Source organism: Limulus polyphemus, unplaced genomic scaffold (assembly GCF_000517525.1).
Source record: "Limulus polyphemus unplaced genomic scaffold, Limulus_polyphemus-2.1.2 Scaffold593, whole genome shotgun sequence".
In the NCBI taxonomy this organism is placed as follows: Eukaryota; Metazoa; Arthropoda; class Merostomata; order Xiphosura; family Limulidae; genus Limulus; species Limulus polyphemus.
Window position 1 is genome coordinate 129,405 of NW_013666203.1, and position 26,464 is coordinate 155,868.

Sequence of the window (26,464 nt, forward strand, 5' to 3'; positions counted from 1 at the left end):
TTGACAAGTTAAAAAAAACAACAACAATAAAAGCATTATTTTATCAACTCACTTACACCCCATGAAGGAAGAAAACAAAATAGAATAACATTCATGTCTAGGATTTAGGTTATATCTGATTCACTGTTACAATTAATGACAACAACAGCTCTTTACATTTTGGACAATTACAGTATATAACTTCAGCAACCTTTCATAATGTATATTATCCAGAAGAACAAAAGGAAAAATACATATAGAAAAGCAAAACCCAAATGGAAATGCACCATTCCTTTGTTACTGCATGTAGCAAAATTCAAACTCTCTTGCATTTGTTTTATCCAAACCAAAAATTCAAAATGTTTACATTTAAAATCTTTAGTACTGATTGAAATGGTCTTAATCTTTTATGTGGAAGATGTTGTGCCATGAAGCTGATTGACAGTTGTTGATTGCAAATATGTCCTTATCCTGTGAAAGCTTGAAAAGTACCTTTCTGATGTGCATGAGGAGACAGGTTCAGTGAGTGCTAATTTGGTCAGTTTTTTTAGCTCTGGTAGCATTTGTCTCATGTGGTCTCCCTTCTTGCCAATGAAGATTTTCACAGCATCCTGTAAGGAGGACTGGTGAATACTCCACTGTTTTGCAATATTGATGAACATATTGTGATGTAACTGCAGTCTCCCTTTGTCAATGTCATTTATGTAGAAGTTCAAAATATTCTCACATTTACCTTTTCCAATTACAAATTTCTCAAATTCTTTTGTATGTAAACAATGAAAAACTAGATTGATTGCACAGAGAAGTAGACACACAATCCATTACTTCTTAATATCTCTGTATAGTTCTTCTGGAGTCTGAAACGGGGTGATGCTCCAATATCAAAGCAACATTGAACCTCTCTGGGCTTTCCCAAATCCAGGGGTTCTGCAGTGTCAGTTGTACCTTTCCAAAATTCTGTGAATCCTTCATAAAGCTAGCTTATGTTTTCTTTCAGTATTTCAGTCATCAGTTCTACTTGTTGGAGGTACAGTTTGTGCCTCTGTAATGCGGCATTTACTGTTTCTACATGAGAAAAAAACAGTGTCAGCAGCTTTAATGTGAAATAAGTATCAAAACCTTTGCAAATATAAAAGGAAACCATTTGATTTTCCCCCAACATCATTTTTATCATGTAGCAGTTGTTCAAAAAATCTAACAGCTTTCTGTAGTTGTAAGTAACAGGCTGCAATGATGCTGCTCTGAGTGTCCAACATGTAGGACAAAACAGCTGTAATGTCTCCTTGTCAACTCGCTGAAATTTTTCAAACAAAACCAACCGTTTGGTGAAATTTTGACAAAAGAAGTAAGCTCACAAATGAGAGTAAGCAAGTTATGATATGCAACTATGTTTTGTGCGACATCCTGTGCCACCAAGTTTACTGTGTATTTACAGTGAATGTATTGATGGACATATTTTTCAATAGATTTTTGGGTGTACGGCCCTTTGCCTGATTGGGGCTAGAGCCCTGTGGCCCACACGCAGTCAGCTCTGGTGACTGTCATCATTTTTTCTGTATAGTGCATGGTCAAGTCAAGTTATATACCAACATGCCCTGTGACCATCAAAATTCTTCTGTGTAGTGCATGGTCTGGTTAAGTTATATACCAACATGCCCTGTGACCATCAAAATTCTTCTGTGTAGTGCATGGTCTGGTTAAGTTTTATACCAGTATACCCTATGACTGTCAACATTTTCTGTGTTTAGTGCATGGTCAAGTATAGTTGTATATCAGCATGCCCTGTGACTGTCGACATTTGATCTGTGCAGTGCATGTATTGTGAAGTTATATGCGAACATACCCTGTGATAGTCAACATTTGCTCTGGGTAGTGCATGGTCAATTGAAGTTATATACCAGCACACCCTGTGGTAGTCAACATTTCCTCTGAGTAGTGCATGATCTTGTGGAGTTGCATATCAACAAGCTTTGACTTAAGTTTCACCATTGCTTTCATTTATGGTGAATAGGGTTTGCAGATGGTAAATAGGGGTGGCAAAATTTAATCCTTTCTAACCTGGTGGCCACATATTGCTATTTTTGAATTTGTATTCATAAAACTCAACTTGCTAATAGCACCATAACTGAAACTCAGGCACTTCAAACATAAAGTATGATAACCACTGAACTGTTTTTGAACATAAATTAGATTATTTTTTCTCTTTTGGTAAATTTACAAGCTATAATCTGTGCCAGATATCTATATTGTACATCATTGTACAGTATACCCATAACCATTGAGCCAAGTTTCAAACGCATGATTTACAGACTACATAGATGGTGTGGTACAAGATTCTTCAGTATTTCTTTTTTGTTCATATCTTATTCATTTCACAAATTAAGTAATTGCCTCCTAAAGAGTAGTTTGTATTCAATGTTTAGGCTAATTTTTATTTTATTATATGGCACATCCATATTGTTTTTTTGTGTGTTTCTTTACAGAGATGTATCTTGGGCAACAGATATAATCAACAGCCTAACGATGCCATGAAATAGTATATTTTCTTGAAACAAATTTTACAATAACATATCATGTATCAATGAAAGCTGTATGTTATCTTTTTTTTTTATTAGAAGTTCTCTCTCTTTACTCTTGATGTACATATTAAACAAAAAGACTCCCTCCTCTCTTTTATTTTCAAATTACCAATAGGAGTTTTTGTAAAGTGAAAAGCAACTGCCAAAGTAATATACTTCAACAAAATAAACAAACCATAGTTGGATCATTTGAAAGCATGTGGTCAAGAAATCTGTCTGATACAGCTAAGTTTGGAAATTCAAATATACTTAAAAAAAAGAAGGGGGCTCTACAGAAGATAGATTGTGAGAAAGAAAGTAGTCTTAGCTTGTAGATGATATATTAATGAGTTTATCTTTCAGAATTTGGAGGTTGTATAATAAAAAGTGTAGTTTATAGGTGAATTTTTCATTTCTTGACACCACCATCTTTTAAAATTCACATTTTTATAAATTACAGGAGCTAGAAATAAACGTTTACAAAGACCACAATTTTGCAGCTACACTTCATATTTTGACATTATTTATGTATGCAGAATGAAAGGTTGTATATTTCTATTTCCCTAATAAAAATTACCATTGGGAGATAAAATTGAAATTAGGGTTAGCAATTTGAATTTTTTTTTCTTTATCCAAAACAAATATTAATGGAATATCTCAGTTGACATTGCTTTCATATTCTGAGTAGTCCTTATCACTACTAAACTGTTTTTATATATTTACGTGATTCACGAGGAGAAAGGAATTATTCTGTGTGTATTTTTGTTTAGTGACAGTACTATCAATGACAGCCCTTTACCAGACTTTGGTCTCTTTGAGGCTAGCCAATTAGCCTGTCCTATTTTGCCTCAGTACCACCCAAAGCAGCTAATGGAACTTTTGAGTTCAGGAAAGATTCACCGAGTCAAAGCCATTTTGAGTCATCTAGTACGGTGTCTGTCTGGTACTGGCCAGATGAAGGTGAGATATTAGGTATTAAAAATGTTAGTGTATTTTGTTTGATGTTTTAAGTGCAGTTTCATTAATCACTTAAATTTTGTACTTGGAATATTAGGAGATTATATTTTTGTTGTAAATATTTCACTGACCAAGCATTTGAAGTGATATTATAAAATATTTTCAAGCTATAGGTTACTTTTATTTTTATTTTTCTAGTTATTATACTTAATATTACTTGAAAATTTTATTTTTTGATGTTGTAGAGCATTTACTGATTTATTAACTTTTTATTTCTATCCATCCACCAGCAACAGAAAGATTACTTACAGGTACCTGATCATTTTGAAAACAATGACACAGATCTAAGGAGTAGTCCTCGCTCTTGGACCAAATCCCGAGCGCTGTCAATGGCTCCCACTTCTCCCAACCAGTGGAGTCCAATGGATCCTCAGGGTTCTGTATCAACGTATCCAGAAGAAGTCCAACTAGATTATGTTGAAATTACTTCCATCCCTCCTCTGCCATTGTCTATTCTTTTGGCTGCAGATAGAGAAATAATCACTAGATCAACCCCCACTCACACAAATGATGGAAATGTAAAGGTATTTGAAAAGCAATTTGATATTGTCATTGGTTGATGACTGTAGTTAGCATTGTATGTATGTATGTATGTGTGTGTGTGTATACATATTTGTGTATGTTAAATGTAAAGGTATTTGACAAGCAATTTGATATTGTCATTGGTTGATGACTGTAGTTAGCATTGTATGTATATGTGTGTGTGTGTGTGTGTGTGTGTATACATATTTGTGTATGTTAAATGTAAAGGTATTTCACAAGCAATTTGGATTTGTCGATGACTGTAGTTAGCATTGTGTGTGTGTGTATGTGTACATATTTGTGTATGTTAGTATTGGAAATGATTATGGAAATAGTGAGGAAAAGGGGTATAAAAGGTACATATTATGGGAATGCTACCCCTTTATCATATGAAAATGTGACTGCACCAAAGTACACTGATGTATTGTTATTTTACACTTTGTTTGGTTGTTATTCAATTAATCAGTATTGAAAGTGACACTCCAATGCAAATCCTATGAAAGTATAGATAGTCACAATATGCCCAGCAATAGTAGTGTAAATCTAGTCATGGCTCATAAGAATGAAATACCACATGACAAGCTTGTAGAAATAAGTCTTGGTGATCAAAGATACTCCGTACGAAAAATTGTGGCAAAACTCTTGTGTTTCAGAAAGATCTGTGTGCAAGAATGGAGAGAGTATGTGTAACTGGCACTTTTATTTATAGAAGGGGTTGAAGTAGAAAAACGAAACTCTTTAAAAGTGATGTTGAGTATTTACTTTACAAACAAACAGTACTATAAAAGAAATTACAGTACTTTGAATCTTTTACTGCTATTAGCACACCTCTCCCCCTCTAAAGTAGTACAATGGAAGTTTGGAATTTTGTACCAATATCAAGAAAGGGGTAGTTTCCTTAACTTTCCAAAGTTTACAAGTTTAAAGTTTCAGATTAGTAATATAATGAAATATTAAAACATTCATTTTTTGTTAGTATATATATATATATATATGAATAAACCTGGGATTGAAGGAGTTGTCTTTTTATAAACATGGGAGTGAAAGAGTTTAGAATAATTTAAACTGGTTCCTCATGATATGTTAAATGAACAACATTTCTGGTATGATATCTTACATCCACTCACAAAATAGCTTTTCTCGACTAGCACTGCCCTCTATTGGCACACATTTTTCAACGGATGCCATTAGGCTTCTGCCTCCCACTTCTGCATATTCACATGCATATGATCATGCAGCAGCTCTCCACCAATAGGAGCACAACACCAATCCCATTGTAACCAGTGCCCTCTTCAGTGCCTGACCAGGTATACTTTTTTTTGAAAATCCGCACTGTCCATTCTATGACCATGCTAGTTGTCAATTATGTTGTAGCCCTTCCTACTGTAGAACTGATGTATAATCCCAGATGCTGCCAGGCATTGATTGTGTGTTTCCATTTTTTTTGTTTTCTATAGTTAAATAATTTCTTCACAGGTTTGGGTTATGCACACTGTAGAGATGGGGTGTTTCATAAGACTGCTAGTAATTTTCTCTAGGGGTATTTTGCATCATAAATATGTTTGTCCCAGACTGTACAGATATAGACTAACATGAGTAAAGCAGACAAAGATTGCATCCCAGCTCTGCAGTTCCATGATGTTGAGTCTCTTCCTACCACAGAGCTGATGTACAATTCCAGATGCTGCCTGGTTTTGGTAGATCGACTTCGTCGACGTAGTAGCTTTGCTTTTTAAAATTGGATTTCACTGTCACTCATTGTACTGTCTCCAGTGGTGCAGTCCTCCCAACTCTCCAACATGTTTTTTCCCCACTTTCTTCTTGTGGAGTATGAGAGTCCCTACCACTTACTATTTGAGAGTAGGGTGGTGGCATTTTGCAGGTATCTATGGCGTGACACCCTTCCTACCATAGAACTGATGATCAATTCCAGATGCTGCCATGGTTTGGTTGAAGCACTCCACCATGTCATAAATAAATACATCATTGCAGTTTGCCCCCTCAAGCTGAGACATTCCTTCTTCTTACCATGTACATTCCCAGTGGGTTTGGTGTTGGTCAGGCTCAGTAAGTCCTCACATGTGCTGTCCAGTTGACACATGCCCACTACTGCCAGGTTTTTGATTGGAAATGCACTCTAGCTTTGTGGTCCCTCTTACTATTGTGGGCTGGTTGTTGGTTCCTGGCAGATCTGGTGTTGGATGTAGCTGGATGCAGCACATGTTTTCCCACTTGTGTATGGCCAGATATCTTCCTCCTACTGCAGACTGAAAGTAGTATACCTGTTGCCTTCAGGTTTTGGACTGGAGATGTCATTCCACCAGGGCTTTCCAGATTCCTACTGTCTGCTGGATGTCGATTCTTGGCAGATCTGGTGTTGGTTTGGTTGGAAATGTGCACAAGTGGTGATGGATTTTGGTGCGCAAGCTCGTCTTCCCTACCAATTCCAGTTTTGAAGTGAAGATGTAGGTGTTCCTCTACCTACTGTGGACCTGATGTACCATTCCAGATACTGCCTGGTGTTGGTTGAGGTTGAACTACCACTACGGTTTTTTGTACCCTAGCCACTTGACACCCAGTAGTCCCATTCATCGGTCATACATATTCTGGGATTCCTTCATGTTTCCACCTTTTATGTTTATGACTATCATAAAAGAGCAAAAAGTATACCTGAATTGGATATGTTGCGGTCTCCCACTCAGGTGTGTTGTTTTCTTTTTTGATTCCACACCTCCTGGTCTCTCTTTGGGCACTTTCTAAAGGGGGGGGGGATCATATTTTTTGTTGGCTTTCCACCAGTTGAATGTGGGATTCTAGCTATTTTGTGAATGGAGGTAAGATATATCAGAAACTAGCATTTTCCTACACTGAAAATGTATTTCTGATAGGTACTTACCTCCTCTCACATTTTCTACCCAGCTTCCCCACTTCAATTGATATATGGCGTAGATGTGACATTTGGATGTGTCAGTCAGGTGGGAAGCTATTAAATGAATAGAAATTAGCCAGTCACAGCAGGCTTTGTACTGGCTACAGTTGTCTCAGAATGCTGTTATCAAAAATGTCGAAACACATTCAAACTGGTAGCACAGTTGCTGAGTCACCTGAATAACGTATACCATCATCCACAACACACACAGTTGACCTCTTATTTGTTAATCTGAGCTCATTTACAATTCTATTGACTGGTGCTCGAAGACTAAATCAAATGTATGCAATTACAACAAAATGCAATATCAAAATACAAACAATTGAAAATGGACGTAACAAGGCTAGTATTTATGCCATATATCTTGAGCTCTCCTTTAGTGGTTCCTAGAACATGTCAAATGAACCAGCATGTTGTAGAGCAGTATTTTCTATACAGATGAGTCAAGCTTCATCCTGAACCAGGTAAGTCATATACTCATTTGAAAAGAATATGGAGGAAGGCCCAACATCATTTTCATACAAGAATGTGATTTATATGGTGGTGTGGAAGTGTAGATAGGGAAGGATAAGCATTGGTGGACGTACCAATCTCTGTATCCTGTGGATTGATGCCATGCATTATATGAAAAACATCATATGACCCTTGCTGCTGAGATATGCTGTGCAATTATCCCCGACTGTAGAGTAACAGATGGTAACACTCTCTATGTTAAGCTCATTTACATAATCCTTGAAAAAGAAAGGATTGGTTTAATGGGAAGTAGTCTGGACCTCAGAATAGTAGTGAAAGATACTTTAGGACTTTATCAACAAGCAACATTGGTGTCAGTCTACCCTTGCTGTTGGTGGTAACTGTGCTCTATATCGAAACAAAATGGTATAAACTCTAAAACATCTAAAGCCATCACTACTAAATGTTCATTCATGAACATAAGCCATAAAGATCAGTTATTTACATTTTGGATTCCTGATTTGCCTGATTTACAGAAAACTGGACTAAGAAGTGATGGACATTGTTTTATAACAGTGACATTTGGTCATTTGTATTTAATGTTTGTCTTCAATTCAAAATAACTTATCTTCAAAAAGTTCATTGGTTTAAATACTGAATGATTGTAAAAATCATATTTTGATCATGAAGTATGAGTTACTAAAGCATGTTGTAAAAGTTAAATCGTTTTATAAAAAACAACACAGTAAATTAGTGGAACAAGTGAATTACTTGCTAATTATATGTTAACTTCATTATTATGACTTGAGAACATTATTGTAAATTAGGTTCATTCTCCTTGTTTGAAGTTTAGCCTGAAAAATAAACTTGAGGAAAAGTGAACTTAGAAACATAAATTCATCATATGTTACTAGAGTAATATAGAACTTTGCAAATCAGTTTCAGTCAAGCACAATAAAAATATTTTAAGGCCCACCCACAATTCTGGTTATATTACAGGAAAATGTAAAAAAATAAACTGAAATAATTTCTTATTTCAAACCTGCAAACAGTTTATTTTTATACAGAAAATTAGCATCTAAATGTTGGAATTCAGCTTTCAAACTCAGAATACTGATAAAATAGGCCATGACTTGAACTTCTCTTATGAATTTTTTCAAACATTTCATGTTAATCGGAAAAATTGAATTTCAGTTTTAAGTTGGACAAATGGAGTTTGAACAAAGGCTTTTAATACCAATTAGAGTGGATGAATGAGTCCCCAAAGAAGGCATGAATTTTTAGCAAAAAATGTATGCTTTTATTATGCAGTGAACTTTCATTGCATAAATGATGTTTCATTTTAAAATAACTAGCTGAAGTTTACAAATCTTTGTTACAGCAATAGCGTTTAGTTGGTAGAGGGGCCAGAAAAAGTAAAGCCAATCCCCAGTAACAGATCTAATCAGCTTCACCAGTTTACTTGATTTTATAATTTTTTTAATGATCATTAAAATTACAAAAAATGGCATAATAACATCTCAATATCACTTTTTATTTGTTTATTTTCCTGGAAGCAGAAATCAAAAATCATTCACAGGCTCTGTAAGAAATTTAGGATTAAAGTTGAGTGATTAGTGAAATTTGCTAATCATCTGGCTCATTAATCAGTTATTCAACTAATCAATTATTCTTACATGAGATGGCTGAAAAATTATAATGCTAAAAATTGAGTTTTTATATCTGATGGGCAGAGCACAGGCAGCCCACTGTGTAGCATTGTGCATAACAATAAACAAATGTAATGGCAATATTTGAATTACTTAGACAGTTGGAATAATCAAATAATGATAATCGGAAACTAAATTCAATTAGTTGATTATTTTTGTGAGTTGTGATACTAATTGATTAAGCTGAATAAATTTGAATTAATTGAAAATAATAAGGAAAAATCACAATGGCAGTATATCAGTTACTGGATAGTTGGAATAATTGGAAACAATAATTTCAATTAGTTGATTATTTTAGTGACATTAATCAATTTAGTCATAATATCAATTGTTGGATAGTTGGAATAACTTTCCATATGCTAGTTTGAATGTGTGCATGCTGTAACCATCAGTTACTTTCAAGATATAATTAATCAACTTTATTATTAATGATGTCAATAAACTTGTCAGCAAAATATAGTTTATAGTTCAACTTTATTATCTAATTTTACTTTCGAAAGGAAACGTAGAAAATTATGCAATCTTCATTTCTTTTTCAGAACTTGTATCTTCACTAATAAGCCAGTAGTTTAGTCAATTAGAATCACAAACACAAATCTAAATTTTGAACCTTCTTGATTTACTGAAATATTAATAGATTTGTCAAACCTATTAGTATATCCCCTCCCTTCCTTGTCTGTATTCTTATACTCTTTGATAATAGTCTTTTCTAGATTAATGTACATGTTTATAACCAATAGAAAGAACATTTTCTCCACTACATGAATCTTAAAAAAACTATTAACCATTAGTTAGTGGAGGTCTGTGGTTTTTGATGTAGTTCTATATTTTGAGCACTTACAAACGTTTTTTTCAAACCTAATTGTAGTTTACTTAGAAGGATACATAGATAATTGTAGTTTTGGAACATTCTGTTCTAGAGCCTGATATATTTTAAAGCTACATGAATGATTTTTTGGGTAACCAACGTAATAAAAAAAAAATTGTTCTTAACACAGATGTGATTTTCTTGTTATTTATATATATTTTTTCATTGATTGCTACATATTTTTTATGAAAAGTAAGTTGAATGTAAAAATTATAAACATTTTAGTTTATCCAATTAAAATCAAATGTGTAAAATTACACTAGCACATTGTGTGATTGTCTGTGCACGTGAAATTTGACACTTGCTATGTTGAGTCATATAAATGTCCTACCTCAAACATTCTGCTGTGATCTATTGCTTTTCATGCATGTACTGGGTACAGAGACTGGTGATAAAACAATAAAATTAAATGAAGAGAGATGTGAAAAGGTTAACAGTTATAATGGGGAAGACAATCAAATAGAAGATCTGGTGATAAATGATGCATTCAAAGAAGGGAAAGGTATTAATTTTATTTCATGTTTTTCAACTTTTCACTATATTTTGATGATTTTGCTACAGTTAGACTAGAGAAAATAAAGTTTGTAAAAATTTACAGAAAACTTTTGATATTCATTTAAGAGGTTTAGAGGTTATGCAAATGAAAACTGTAAGGTGAAAAGAAGTAATTTACTCTTAGCATGAAAATCAGTTTTCAATCGGACTGCCCGAGTAAAGGCTTTGTAAATTCACAGACAAAAGTTTTTAGTAGAAATACTTTATAAAAGTCTTTTTTTTAATTTTGTGTGAATGTTAGTCTTATAATGCTTACTAAAATCTTGCCAAATTTCATGAAGGAATGCTTAGTAAATTCAGAGTTATATTATATAGTATGTAAAGTTTCACACTTTTAAAGTGTGTCAAACTGACCCACTTTGTGTGGAAAGAGATATTCAAAAACAGTAATCATTGTACATGCTCATTTCAATTAGTTTTATTTTCATGACATTAATGAATTAAATTATAATTTTGATTACTGGATATTTGGAACAATTGTAAACAGTAATAATGAGCAACTTTTATTTGATAATTTTTGTCACATTAATAAATTCATCTAGGTATGCAAGCTTAATTATTTTGACAAATCTTATAACCACCATATAATTGTGAAACTATATATTTTTTAACTCTGAATGTATAAAGTTTATTTTCATGAAAGTTTTTAGTAAACATTAGTCTGTTGTACACAAAAAATTTTTTTTCTTTTATAAAGTATTTCTGCTAAAAATTTGTCTTTAAATGTGCCAAGTCTTTATCAAGCCAGTCTGAGTGAAATGTGATTTTCAAATTAAGACCATCATTACTTCTTTTCATCTTGTAGTTTAATATTTAATTTGCATAACTTCCTAAATGAACATCAGAAATTTTTTCAGTTTTTGTCTGCTACTGTTTATACCCTAATATGAACTTTGACAAAATCAGCAATATAGGTTAAAATGAAAAGTTGGAAAATACAAAATATATCTAAACTACATTTTTGTCTTTCTAGAATGAATACATATTGTAACAGACAATTACATTTATCTCTTCTAACCTCTTAAGCTAATAGCTTTTTCACATCTGCTTCATGTAGTTTCAAAACTTCACAGTTGTATTTAGACCATTTCAGAGCATGCTAAAACCATTTATCAAAGAGGGTCAGCTTTGTGTAAACAAATTGTTTGGTTTTAAACACACCACATGATATGCACGTGCTAGGATGCTGAGTATCATAAGAAATTGTATTTTTTTTATTTAAATTTTTCTATCTAACTTAATCAGTTTTTAATTTTTATATTTGTTACTTTTATAACAAAAAATAAAAAAATATACATGAACAAAAAGTTTAGTGCTTACATCTGGATTCTGGCCTTTTGCCATCCATTGGAGAGGCACCCTAAACCTACCTTTGTGTGATGATGTTGGTTATCCATAAAATTATTCCTTTTTATTTCATTTATGCATTTTATAACAAAAACATTATCATGCACTGAAACAGAATCTCCTAAGACATTTAACTGGTTTTCTAACTAAGCTATAAATAACTTTAAAAAATTCTGTTAGCTGCTTGAGTTGGATACCATGTTTGCAAACAATAAAACTGAGGCTAAGTGAGTGCTAAAATAAAATAATCAATATGGAGAACTTTGTAAAGAAAGAAGTGCTCTTTCTATTGGTTATGAATAATCCAGTAGTAATATCAGAGAGAAATAAAATAATATAAATATTGACATTTTTTGAAGGACAAAATGATGCAGGAGGAGCAGTCATGCCATTTTTATTTATATCTCAGTAAAGCAAGAAGATTAGAAATTATAAACTTGTATGCTGACTTGGTGATATCTGTAGTATATGTTTATAATTTAGTTGGATATGTACAAAATCATAAGTGACACTAATCAGTGTAATCATTTATATCAGTTAATCAGGCTGCTTATACTCACCCAACTTTACTCAGTATTGTAAAAAAATTAAAGACAGATGCTCAGGAAATGAGAAATTAAAGCTATCTAAATGCTTTATTTATATTAGTTGCTGTTGTGAATATTGTTTGTTTACATGTAGAATTGTAAACAAATCTGCTGTATGTGTATTGATAGAGGAATTTTAATAATTTTTTGTTAATTTTTTGCCATTTTAATAATAAAAATATTTTCATTATCTTTTCATTATCATTCACACCTTACAAGTTTCAAGATCTTGAAATAAAAGTTATATAAAAATGAATGATTGCTAAAACAATAAAATGAACATAGAAAGTATTTTAATTTTATGTATATCAATGTGTATTTCAGTACTAAGTATTCATATTAATAATTGCATCACTTACTGCATGTAATCTTTACACTTAAGTTATATAAAAATAGCTGAGATAAATGTTTTTTAACATATCTATCAGATTGATTTTTTTTATTCTGTATTATTATTTTTCTGTTTTGTTCTATATGTGTTATTTAGCTTATCTCAGAAAATGTAACTTAGTTTATGTTTACTATTAAAAACTCATCTTTATAAAATAAAAAATCTGTTTTCAGAGTCATTCATGTCATTCTTTTACTTTGTGCTTTAGGATTACAGTGATCTGTTTATGCCTGATGGTCAAGAAGTGGAGGATTCTTTGGATGCCATTCTGAACAATAGTTTTAGTCTAGGGACAAAGAAAGAAAGGCAAAAGTCACATGAACCAGAGTGTCAATTTTTGACGTTGTTTGACAAGAGACAGGCAAGCTTTATAGTGTAAAAAATTAGACTAAAGTGCAATTGAGTAATCTCATTAGATAAACACTTAAGTTATATTATTTTTTAAAAGAATTCTGTTATTATTGAACAAGAGATACATTGAAGTAAATCCTTTTTTATTGACATACTTATTCACATGTTACCCAAATTTCATGAGTGCTGCCATTAATCTATCACATTGTGCATCAACCATAGCAAGATTGAACAATATCGATCTTTTGTTTACATTTTTGTCTTAGATGGTGCTGAAAATATATAGAAAAGGAGGAGGCAGTTCTTGTGCAGTTAATGGTTTTTCAAATATATGGAAGGAATCTATGTGTGAAATACATGGACTATTGCATAAAGACTGTGTGTGTTTACTCCCATTTGATTTTCATTCTGTGCTATCAGATGAGTGAACAAAACTTGAATGGATTAAAGTTATTACCTGAAAAACATTGCACAAAAAAGTATGTTTGTTCCAAGCACTTTTTAGATGGACTGCTGACAGAGATAAACCCATACCCAAAGATAAAATTACGTTATGAAAATAAAGCAAAAACTACTGAAACATTGACAAAGTTCAACTGTTAAAAAGTAAATTGGTAAGCTGGAGTGGCAATCGAAATGAGGAAACGAATTTGTAAAAAGTAAATAAGACAGTTCAGTTGGTGACACAAGTAGTAATATTTCCGATAGTATTTGTGATAAAAGCGTTACTGAAACAGCAACCTCATTTACACAGTATGATGAATCAAATCTTGTTGAATAACACCATTTGGCTATTGGCAAGAAAGTGTGCATTAAAGATCGATCTGGTTCTGAGAGACCTAACCAAATGCCAATTTAAATTTTTAAAGGAATTCTACTTAGGAAACTAATTTGATAACTTGCATATAAAAATATTGTGTAAAGGTTAATACAATTTGTTAGAAGTCCAAAGTTTCTGTACTTTAATCATTAAGTCCATATTTTAAAACTTCCAACTGGAATTTTAAATTTCAAATGATTCATTTCTGAATGTTATTTTAAGGATATCAAAAAAACAATATTGTTCTTTTATTTGGCAAGCATGGAATATTTTTACAGTAAACCACTTAAATTTCATTTTATATATATATCTTTCTCTGTGTGTGTGTGTGTGTGTGTGTGTGTACATGTATTAATTTTATTGCTATTTTGCAATCAGGCTGTATTATTGATGTTATGTAGTTTATTTGTGAAGCATATTCTTTCTTGATATGTTTTCCTTTAAGAAAAGAAACATTTGTTGATAAAATACCTCCGTTATTAAGCATAACTCTAAATTTTCTTTGGAAGTAAGATGAGACTTGTATCTAATTTCAACATAGTTTGTTTACAAGAAAAATTAATCCTGTATTTTTTGTGTTAATCTATGGATTGTAAGTATTCTGTAGAGTTGAAATAAGAAAGGATTTTGGTCTTTACATTTAGGCTCATCTTCTAACAAAGCTATTAACACACACACATCTACCTGGGCTTTCAAGTCTAGACCAAATGCACCTTTTAGCCTTGGCTGATACTGTTTCATCTTTCAATACTACTCTGTCTGATAGATTCACCTTTGATCAAGAAAAACAAGGTACTTCTTGAAATAAAAGACCCAAATGCCTTTATTGTAATATTTCTCTACTCTTGGATTTGTATAGCTGTGCCACTTTTATTTTCAGGAACTCATACTTTAAAGAGATACTAACCATAAGTTTGATCTTCTTTAACTGAAGTTGCTTAGCTAATGAATCAGTGCTGTTGCTTTATATGATTGATTTACTAAAATGCAATTAGGTTTTGTAGGCCTTTGATATGAGTATGTAATTTTTATCCATAATTTTAACTTCCTCTTGATGATTGTTAAAAGTTTAGCTTCTTTCTAAATATGTGAATACTATTAAATGTATTATATATATAAATAGACTATACAGTGTAAAATAAATGTATGAGTTAGTGACTGACCTTTTTTTTTACCTGAAATTTCACTTTTTTTACAACCTTATAAAGGATTTTATTAAGTAGAAAGAGTTCTATGTTCAGTTGAAACACTGTTTTTCTAGATTCATTAAATAATTCTATATATATGTCCATTTTTTTATATAGCTGCTGGTAATGGTTTGGTATCAAACAAACTTGATGGAATGAACCTCCAAGCCACCACAGGTAATTTATTGATACGAGTTACAAATGTGAAATAGAAAGTCTAACACTTGGAATATTCCATATCAATAAAAATAAATGCTGTTGTATTGTTGTACTTTCACTGGAAGGTTGTGTTTTTCATTTCTTTGTCATAAATGAAAGTCTATGATTACACAATATTTTATGTACAATCAGAAAAGTTTCATTACTTAAAAAACTTTCAAGTCTTTGCATCCAGACCTGGCTCTTTTGTACATGTCACAACATTTTACAGTGTTGAATTCAAAGTTTATTTAAATGAATTTATTATCGATGTATATCAATAAAATTGGCATCAAAATTTCTCTATCTAATTTTTAACTTTTTAATTTGAAAAAAAAACAAAAAACAAGAGGTCAGTAGCCATGGCACTTGAAATTCTTTTAGACAGGGTTAGAGTAAATTAATCTTTGATACTTGTATTTCCTTTTTATTAACAATATTTTTGTGTGCCAGCAATACCAAGTATGTGGCGTGAGTATACCTGATTCAATTTTGTTACTGATCAGGATCTCTTCCAGCCTACCCTCAAATTGAAATTTTTTTTAGGCAGGTTTAGATTAAATTAGTCTTGAGACCTTGGGTGTGATCAAATACATCATTCAAAAGGGTTTGACCTACTGAGCCCTAAACTAAAATTAGATCTCATATCAGTCAAGAGATGATGAAGCTAGGAGCTAAAAGTTTGTACTTGGGGAAAAAAAAACTTGTAGCCATTCTATGAGCTGCTATACCATGGCTCAAAATTTTTACGTTTGTGTGTCATGTGAAGTGTCTGGGATCTGGTTTCAAATGATACCTCACTTGCTCACACAGACAGCTTCTTTTTTCTTGATTTTGCACATTCTTCCAAAGAATTTGCATGCCACCAGCCTCGTGAAAACTACAAACTAGTCACACATGAAAACACTTGAATTTGCACCACTGCATGATGATGTCATCCTGCAGCAGAACTCTCCACCAGTAAGTGTGACGCACCTCAATGTGCAATGGCTATTTCTACATTCACACTCGTGAATACTTATTCTTTTTCTGTGCACTGTAATGCACTGATGTGATTGAGTTTGCTGAGATTTGCATATTTTTTTTTACAATTCTTCAAATTTCAATTTTTACTCAATTGAGTTTATCAAATTCAACATGAATTAACAAATTTATTATTGTTGTTAAAAATACACCAAAACATTAAATGGAAAGTACAGTCCCAATAAACTTTTTTCAGTGTCTATTAAATGATAAATCCTAAATAGAAACACACAAGTCTCATAGTCTGTAAAACTTTTTACTAAATGACAAAGAAATGAAAGCAAATTTCTATTGAAAGTAATTTATTAGTTCAGTGTTGGAGAAGCATATTTGATATGTCCTCAAGGTCACTGAAAAATGGTGGGTTACATATTACACTCCACAGTTTTTGCTGTTTTATCAGAAGAATATTCACTATTTTGTGTTTTCTTTCAAAAGAAATGTATAGTGTTACTGAAGTATATACATGTGATTTGCATGCATTAACATATCGTACAATTAGTCAAAATATTGAACTTTAATCGTGGGTACAAGGTTCATTAGAATTTTTTGTTACTATATTTTATATTAATATTTTCCCCCTCTTTAATTCCTGTCACAAGAAACCGCTTACATTAACAGTTCAGTATATTCTATTGGCAAATCAAGGTCCGGCTATTTATTTTTTTCCTAGTTTTCTGTAACAGTACTATTTCTTACAAAGAAAATCTTTTTTTTTAAAGGTAATTGATTCTTTAGTAATATTCAAAGCAGTGCATTAAGAAATTAAGGTTTGTCTCAAATGTTGCGACATAATGAAGTGTAAGTATAAAAGGTAATGGAGGCATTATTTTCCTTTTTGTAGAATCTTTAGATGATTGTGGTTTACGTTTTCTGCTTGCTATGCGTCATTACACATACCTTCTTAGATGCCTACCAATTGTACAGCGTGCTCAACTCCAACGACAAGGGCTTAGCACAGATTGTCTTGTTTGGGCCTTCCATTCTGAGACAGAAGAGGAATTACTACAGTTTCTTCCCTGCATGCAGAGAGGAAACCCACGGTGGTGTGAGCTTCGAGAAGTTGGTGTAGGTTGGTGGGTGAAAAGCAACAACACTTTACGTAGACTAGTTGAAAAGGTTTGTCTTAACCTTGTTAGAAAAATTAGTTTGCTTAGAAAAGAAGTACTGAAAGCTATATTTATTCAAGGTGCTGTAGTTCACTGTTTGTTGTAAAACATTGATTTTACTGAATGATAGAAGGTAAATTTTTATAAAAAAATAATTAATAATTTCAATACTTGATATCTGAACATTTATTGTAAGCACTGATAAGAGTGGATAAAAAAATTAAACTAGTTTGCTAAAATATTTAAACTATGTTTTAGATGGTTAAATATTAAACCTCTTTTTAGCACACTAAATGTCAGTAATTTTATTAAGTGTTTAAACATAAGTACCAAAAAAAGCTTAAAATATGTTTAGGCTATAAAAGTAAGTTTGATTCTCAAGTTTTCTTGTTTCTATCAGTGTGTAACCTTACACATAATTCATCATAATATTATTGATTCACAGTGTTACTGAGTTGCATGGTAATTTTCCATACTATGCTAGTGTATCACAGCTATATGCTCATGAACAGATCTCATGAGATTGGCATAGCTTTCATTGGATGGCTTAATTTATATATTTCCTTGGGAATGAGAAGGTTTAATAATAATAATGATGCAGAAATACTTTAAGAAAGGAGAGAAGAAAGGGAAATGTAAGTTGTGTGAAGCTCAATTATTTCACAATTTAACAAGTACGGGTGCATTGAATAATCATTTAAAATTATAACATCCAAGACAAACATATATTGAAAATAACCCACAAGAACCAACAGTTTGACATATTTTTAAACATCTACACCAGTGAGACTGAAATAGGATTGAAAACATTGACTCTGATAACTGACGTGACATTTATGGACTTGCAGCAACTAAATATATTAGGAGCCAAGGGTTTTAAAGCCTTGATATCATACTTGGAATTTAACTACATAATTCCAAATATATATCTCTGAACGCAGAGTCGTTCACTATGGTAATGACTCTTTCTTCAGGATTGGGAAATGAGAAATGTTGACCTGAACCTAAAAAATGAAGGATAGTCACACTCGTGAAAACTTAAAACCTAACCATCATCAAAGATTTCTACATTCATGACAAGATTTTTTGATGTGTGCATGATAATGCTGTTAATATTGTGTCTGCAGTACAACAGTGAAAATTAGTAAAAGAAACAAAGCTGTATGTAAATACTCCTTGGTGTTCCATAAATGTTAAATTTAAAAAGTAATTGGTAGAGTAAGTCAAATATCTCTTCTGAAACAAATTAATTTTGAAAAATTCAAGAACAAATGAGTTTGCCTCAACACAAATTCAATTAAAGTTCCAGAGCATGCTAGAACAGCACTGGAAAAATGTTTGAATGGGTGACTGAATAACATTGTGATAATCAAGGAAAGGATTCTTTTAGATTTAGGAATTATAGTCATCTTTATTGGAAAAAAGAACTTGTGGTAATTCACTCTACACACTGTAAGGTGAAATATACATTCAGATGGCATACAGTTTGAGGTCAAATATAGAGCCAGGTGAGAAAAATGGTGAAAAATTACTTGGGGTATAAAACAACAGTAAATAAAATTATATCTGTACTTTTCTATGCGTGAGCTATTAGGATTTTTTTATTTTTTTTTTCACAAGTGAAAATAAGATTGTCATTAATTTTGTTATAAAGTAAATTTTGTATTTCTTAATCATTTGGAATCTTCAATAAGTGGAGTTTAATATAATCTTTTGTATTTTTTCAGACAAGTCATTATTTTAGGAAATTGTTTTAGTTGCTTATTTTACTGGTGCCTCATGATATAAAGCTATCTGGGAGAAATTACAAAAACTTGAACAAATGTTATTGGGTGATTCCACCAAAAAAAAAAGGTTATAAGCTATTATTATTTAAAAACTGGTACAAGTAAATACAGTTTTGTACTGGTGAACATAAGTAAGTTGTTTCTATAAGAACTTTATCAATAAATTAAGCTCTTACTTATTTGGGTTCATGTTGTCAAAGCATGGACGTAATAACCTTCTAGTACTTTAAAACAGGATATAGACTCAGCTAAGTAACTAAAGTGATTACTTAAAGTAATACAAATACAATCATTTAGAAACAATATTCATAATTTTCCATTATATTAATAATAAAACTGTAAAATCTCACATGCAAATTACTTATGAACAACTTGTGATTGAAAGATATGCTTTTTGTCTAAACTGTATTTTTGAAGGAAACATTTTTAGCAATTTTTTGGTCTACTAGGATTGTGAATGATGGCTTTCTGTCTCAGAAAATAAGGTATACTAAGTTGGTAACTATATTATATGTAAAGCTTTACATTTATATTTTTGACTTAGTAATAAGTTATATTAACATGGTTAAGTAAGTTCCATATTGGATACAAAAGTTTGTAATGGTGGTTTTGGCCAGAAAAGAACCAGTACAGAAAAGCATCACAAGAAATAGTGGTATACAGAATTGGTTCATCTGTCACCTTTCTTTCACACATTCATGAGCCTGAAAAGTGATTTATTCCATAACTCTAGTACGAATGATGACTGTATATGTGTTGGCAAATGTGGAGGGAAAGATTTGGTTGTAAGTGTTAAGTTTTCAGAACTGGCAAAATTTTCAGCTATCACCAATGGATTTGTACCATACTAATTCCAATGTGATTGTCAGAAGAAAAAAATAATTCTCAAAACAATAAAACTGTTGGTAATGTATTTTTAACAATAACAATATTGGGTTTGTTTTTTGATTAGGTAGCAAAGTGTGCTTTCCAATCGAGAAATGATCCTTTGGATGCAGCATTATTTTATCTTGCTATGAGGAAGAAGAATATTGTTTGGGGCCTGTTCAGGTGACTTAAATATTTAAAGAGTTAAAATTTAAATTTTCTAGATTTTCATTTGTTGTTTGCTTGCTTTTGCACAAGATACAAGTTAAATGAAAGTATGTTTTGCTTGAATTTTATACTTATGTATAATTATGTTAGTGATAATTCTCTAGAAGTGTCAGATAAACTGAATAAAAATAGGTTTCCATTACATATTGAAAGTTTGAAAGTATGAGCAATAACAGCCTTGAGCAAAGTAATACAATATACAAATTTTTGTAAATATTTCTTCGTTACTTTCCATTAACTAAACTTATCTCTTGTCATATATATATATAATACTTTTATGCATCTAATCAGTTTAAGAAAAATCCTAAACAGTTTTTTAATCTGAAATATACTTAATTGAGATGTAGCAAGAATTATAATGCATTTCATAACACGTTCAAGGTCTGTCAGTGATCAGAAGATGACTGCGTTTTTCCAAAACAACTTTGCTGAAGACCGGTGGAGGAAATCTGCTTTGAAAAATGCTTTTGCACTTCTGGGGAAACAGCGTTTTGAACATGCTGCTGCCTTCTTCCTGCTCGCAGGAGCAATTCGAGATGCTATTGAAGTATGAAAGTTTCTGTTATTTGTATATTACAAAAATATAGTACTAATGTTTTTTGTAGATTGTTGATTACAAAAATAGTTCAATAGTGACTTCTGGTGAGTGGCTGATAAAATCACTATTCTTCTCAGTAAACTGTTGTCAGTTGCAGATAGTGTATGGCAAAATACTATGTTAACTCATGGATGTGAACAGCAGTTGCCTTTTTGCTTACAGTGTTATGCAATATCTATCAGACTTTTCCATTGCACTTCTTCCAATATTTAGTTTAAAGATATAAGTCTAATCTTTGTCAATAATATTTGTGCTTAAAAATGTTGTAGAAATTATATTATGACATTTAACTAGTGAACTGTATAGATATCAATATCTAAACTTTTATTTTATTAATGTCTGCAGATAACTGATTTATATATTATGCAGTTTCTGTGTTTTCTTTCTTTTTATATGGCTGTCATAACTTATATTTTTTGCTATCAGTAACCTGTGTAGAACTACAAAATAGACAGTGTAATTTTAATTTTTTAGAACCATGTTATAAACTGAGCTAAGAATTAGTAGTTGAATACATATACCTTTTAAGGAAGGTTTAGATAAAAAGGCATGCATCTCAGCTTTGAAAATAGATAAGTCCTCCAGCTATAAAATACTGTAAAATGGGAGATGCTGAGTTTCAAAATGATGTAAAAACAAGCCAATGATTTCTTATGTCATTCTTCTCCCTTTGTAAGTTTAAAGATGTCCATTAATGCTTCACATAAAGGTTGAACATAGCTTATGTAAAAATATTTCACAACCACTTAACACTTTTGCTACAGACATCTTTTACTGCTCATGTCATGAAGTTTTAGTGAGTTACATTACAAATGTAATTAAACAACTTTTTCATCATAGTATATGAATAAACTTGGTATGAAAACATAGACAATAATTCAAATCTTAGCAATTTATAAGATTTAAGTTCTTAATTTTATAAGAGAATATTTATAAAAAGTATCCAATTTCTCCTAGCGTGAGAATTGTAACATTTGCTTGTTTGGTGTCCTCTCTTCTCTAATTTATTTACAACCCCTACAAGAAGTACGAAGTTTAATGTAAATTACTCATTATAATATTGTCATCGTTCAGGGAAAGCATAACTTTCATAGCCTTCAACCTTATTTGATTAAAGATCCATAAAATAGAAAATCGGACCCCCTTTGCCACACCCACCTGTCACATCTTCTCTTTCAGAAATTGCCATTAGTTATCTCTGATGTTTAATGCTATATTAATTATAACCAACAGAAAGCCAAGGTTTTGATCTTTCAAATGATACATTATATTACATTGTTTTCTGTACAGAGAAATTTCTATTTCACTTCCAGTTCAAACTTTATCCTCACAGGAAAGACTTCAATGAACTTAGCTGAATTTTTAATTGCTCTTCTCGAATACTTAAAGCCAGAAAAATTGGAATAATTATGTTCCGTTGTCTGCTTTTTGCATGTTATTATTCTGTGTTATTTGATGCATTACTAAATTAAATAAAAATTTTAATGTAATAGTACCATTAATATAAAAAAGACCCAGTTAAGTACTTTATTTCTTGTTTTTCATGTGTATTTTTTATTTATTGTTATAAATGTAAGTAAAATGTAAAAATTAGAAACTTGTTAGGTTATAGTAGGTAAAATAAGTAATAATAATAATGATACTATGAAATCAACTCGCAAGTATTCCATACATTATTTAATTCAATAAGGTAATGTGATTTGCATATTATATGGTGCAAATATTAATTAGACATGGTTCAAAGGACAATAAAACAATAAAATTTAAATATAAAAAGTTATATGCTGTTACCAGTTTAAAGCTATTTAGAATAAACGATTGTAGTTTCATGTTACAACTTGAAGTCATTTTTTAAAGAAAAAAGGGTAATTTAGATTTGTTTTTGTGGTTATGAGGTTGGTCAATTTGACCAACCTCGTGTACTGTTAGGGTACAGAAAATAACAGATAAAATATATAATTTTACTTTTATAAAAGTTTAAATATATTTAGCAGGTCTTAGAGATTACACAAATTAAATTTGAGATTTTTCATGTGAATAAAAAAAAAACGTATATTTAATGATCATGGGAAAAATTACTTTACACTCAGAGCTGTCAACACTTTGACTCCATATATTTACAGAGAAAGTTTTAGTGAAAATACTTGAGTAAAAAATCTGATGTTTTGTCTACAAATGACTAATAATTATTGGAAGCTTGAAAAATTTTGTGAAGCTACACTAAACATATTAGAAGTTATCATATAGAAACTATAAAGGACAATTTGGGGTCATGAACTTGGGTGATTTGACAGAGCCCATAGTGAAAGAGCTAGAGAATTGGGATTTTTTATTATTTCTGAAGAAATTTTTCTTGTAGCTGATACTAGATTTGCTTTTGACTGTGTCCATTTGTAGGCTACAGAAATATTTTTCTGTACCAAGAATTCAGATACAACTGCTATATAACTGCTCCAGTAGGCCAGAAAAATATAATAAAAGCAAATGGCAAACTGAAATATGTTAATGAATATAAAGGTTGAAATCTTGAAATTGGAACTTTCTGATCAATAGTATGATAACATTTCCTCTTTTACTTATTTTGTCCATATTTTTATGACTGTATGTAAATGATCTGATGTACTGACAAGAAAATTACATAATGTGTTAGTAGAATAAAACACACAGAAGAATTTTAACTATGAACAAAACATATTCTGGATACATTTGCAAGGTTTTAGGCTAATGACAAAAAAAAAACAAAAGAAATAAATAAGACAAAAGAATGTATATTTTTCTATGAAAACTGTTTCACAACATTCTTTCAAAAATATAAGAAGCTAAAAATTAATAAAAATATTAACCCCTTTCATGATTTGCCCAAGATGACTTGGACACCCTCCATTGTTCAAAGAATATTTGGCTGAGTTTACACTCTCAATAAGGGCTTGGTCAATTTGACCAACCACGTGACCTTTTAAAGTCTTTATAGATTTAATACTTAACTCACAATATAGTGAGTATATCGTCACGATATTTGGCAGTCTTTCAGTTAATATTATAAGTCTTTCACATACAAAAACACATATTCCTTAGTGAAGTATTTTTAATCATATAAAATAAAGATTTCTCCATGAATATATTGAGTATTTGTTTTCAATAGTCCATGTGCAAAGTAATTTCCATGTCAAAATTAAAAATACATTTCAAACGTTTTTTCTTCAGTAATACTTTATAGTTTATCTGTTGTTTTCTCTACCCTATCTCAAAACAGGATCAGTCAAATTGACCAACCTTATAACCACCAAAAAAAAAAAATTCGAAATAAACCTAAATTAACTTTTTTCTCTCTAGAATATCTTCAAATTGTAACATGAAAATACATTTGTTTATCCTAAGTAGCTCTAAGTTCATAACATTATACATCTATTTATAATTAAAGTTTATTGTTTTATTGCCCTTTGAACCATGTCTAACTACTATCCGCACTATTATAAGTTGTAAATCACTCAGCATGTGCAGCTCACGTTACATTATCGAATTACATTACCCATGAGCTGCTTGCATGCGTGCCTCGTGAACCAATCTAATTATATTATTATTATTACTTATTTTACCTAATCTTCTCTTGAATAACTTAAAAAGATCTTTATTTTTAGATTTTGGTTACTTTTACAATAATAAATAAAGAATAAATATGAAAAACAAGGAATAAAGTACTTACCTAATCTTCTTTTTTCCTGCTGTTGGGTTTTGAAGACAGTTAACTCTAATTTTTTTATACTATAGATCATAATGCACCAAAGAATATAGACTAATAACATCCAAAAAGTAGACAAATTCACTTACCTCTCAAAATAGTCCTGGTTTTCTATCTATGTGACAAAAGCCGTTACAAATTCATCCAAGCTAGTCATTAACTTTCCCATGGGAACGAATCTTGTACTGTTGAGTGAAAATGATGATATTTTGTTCAGAATACAATGTTTACAATACATCTTTTGATAGATGAAAACATTGACTTTCTATTGGTTATAAGTAATATATAATGAAACGTAAGAGAGAGAACTATCAACAAATTCTGAAACATTAATTTCAAAACAAAAGAAAAGCTTTTCTTGTAGAATCTTGGAATTGCTGATTTTTCCAAGCCAGTTCCCTTGGCTGTGGTTTCGCTATTGTAGCTTTGTCTGCTGCTAGTCACAAGTAGTTCCACTGTAGAAGTCTCTTGTATTACATCTGTAAACAGGGCCGTCAAGAGTGGCAGCGGCCCCAAGGCTAGGGTCGCCCCGAGTTCCCGGCGGGATCCAGAAGCTGAGCCCCTGATGGGAGACCAAGAGGGAAGCTCTTGACTTTTAGTAATTTTAGAAATATTTTAAGTCTTAATACCACTAAGTTAGGGCTTAAAGTGCCGACTTCCTTTGTGAAATTTTCCGTGGACAAAAGAACGGCCTCAATTTGGCAATTGTGGCAGGAGGGGTCTGATTTTCTATTTGATAGTTCCATAACCAAGCAAAATTGAAGGCTATAAAAATTGTGGTTTGTCTAATTAATAACGATTTTATAGAGTAATTTACGCTTAATTTCATACATTTTTGTGGGTGATGGATAAAATAGGGATGGTGACATGCTAAGACAAAATGTGTCATGTGGGTCACACTAGTGGAAATTCAAGATTTTTTTAAATATTCCCTTGTAGACTTAAGAACTTAAAACTTGTATACTATTCAAATATGGATTGATAGCTAAGATTTTATGCTATTCTAATTGGTATAACAAACAAAAAAATTAGTTTAATAAAATTTTGAATGTAAGACACTAAAACCTTGTGTCATGTACAGTAAAGTATACCCGGGGTGATAGGGTTAATTGGGACAAATCATCTTTCACTATATTATTAAATATTTGCCCAATGTATTCACATTTTATCTTGTATTACAATAGGCTATCATAAAAAGAAATAAAAAAACTGCCTTTTTTGAGCAAATTCGCAAAAAAATGTGACATGGAAAGGGTTAAAACAATTATATGTAACTAAATCCAGTAGTTTTAATTTGTGACCTAAAAACAACATGTATCAGATTGACACATATAATCTCTAATGAAGAGAAGTTGAAAAATACTTTTTATATAGCTTCAGCCTTACTTTTAGAGTGCTAATGATAATGCTAATTTCTAATATTCCTAAATTATAATTTAAAATTTGGTACATCCCCCTTTCCTGCTAAGAAAACAACACGTGTTACGAATGAAATGAGCAGTTTTCCCATAGTGCAATGGAGAAGAACTAGCATTTATCTTACTGTAAGCTAGTAAGTTAATCATCTTTTTTGTTCTTAGCTTTAAACATATGATAAAGTAATTAATATGCAACAACTGTAGTGGGGTATTTTATATTGTAA

At 31.4% G+C, this 26,464-nt stretch overlaps 1 protein-coding gene across 6 annotated transcripts in view; it reads left to right on the forward strand.

Moving 5' to 3' along the window:
• Positions 1-26,464, forward strand: part of LOC106459327 (dmX-like protein 2) — a 173,702-nt gene that overhangs the window by 70,853 nt on the left and 76,385 nt on the right. For 5 of the 6 annotated variants that reach the window (XM_022385793.1, XM_022385791.1, XM_022385796.1 and 2 more), the window contains 8 exons: positions 3,308-3,497; positions 3,785-4,078; positions 13,124-13,276; positions 14,731-14,878; positions 15,391-15,450; positions 17,339-17,613; positions 20,343-20,440; positions 20,867-21,032. In XM_022385793.1, the coding sequence (XP_022241501.1) occupies positions 3,308-3,497; positions 3,785-4,078; positions 13,124-13,276; positions 14,731-14,878; positions 15,391-15,450; positions 17,339-17,613; positions 20,343-20,440; positions 20,867-21,032 (1,384 nt within the window). The remainder of the gene's footprint in view (positions 1-3,307; positions 3,498-3,784; positions 4,079-13,123; positions 13,277-14,730; positions 14,879-15,390; positions 15,451-17,338; positions 17,614-20,342; positions 20,441-20,866; positions 21,033-26,464) is intronic. The other variant, XM_022385794.1, reaches the window with a different exon arrangement.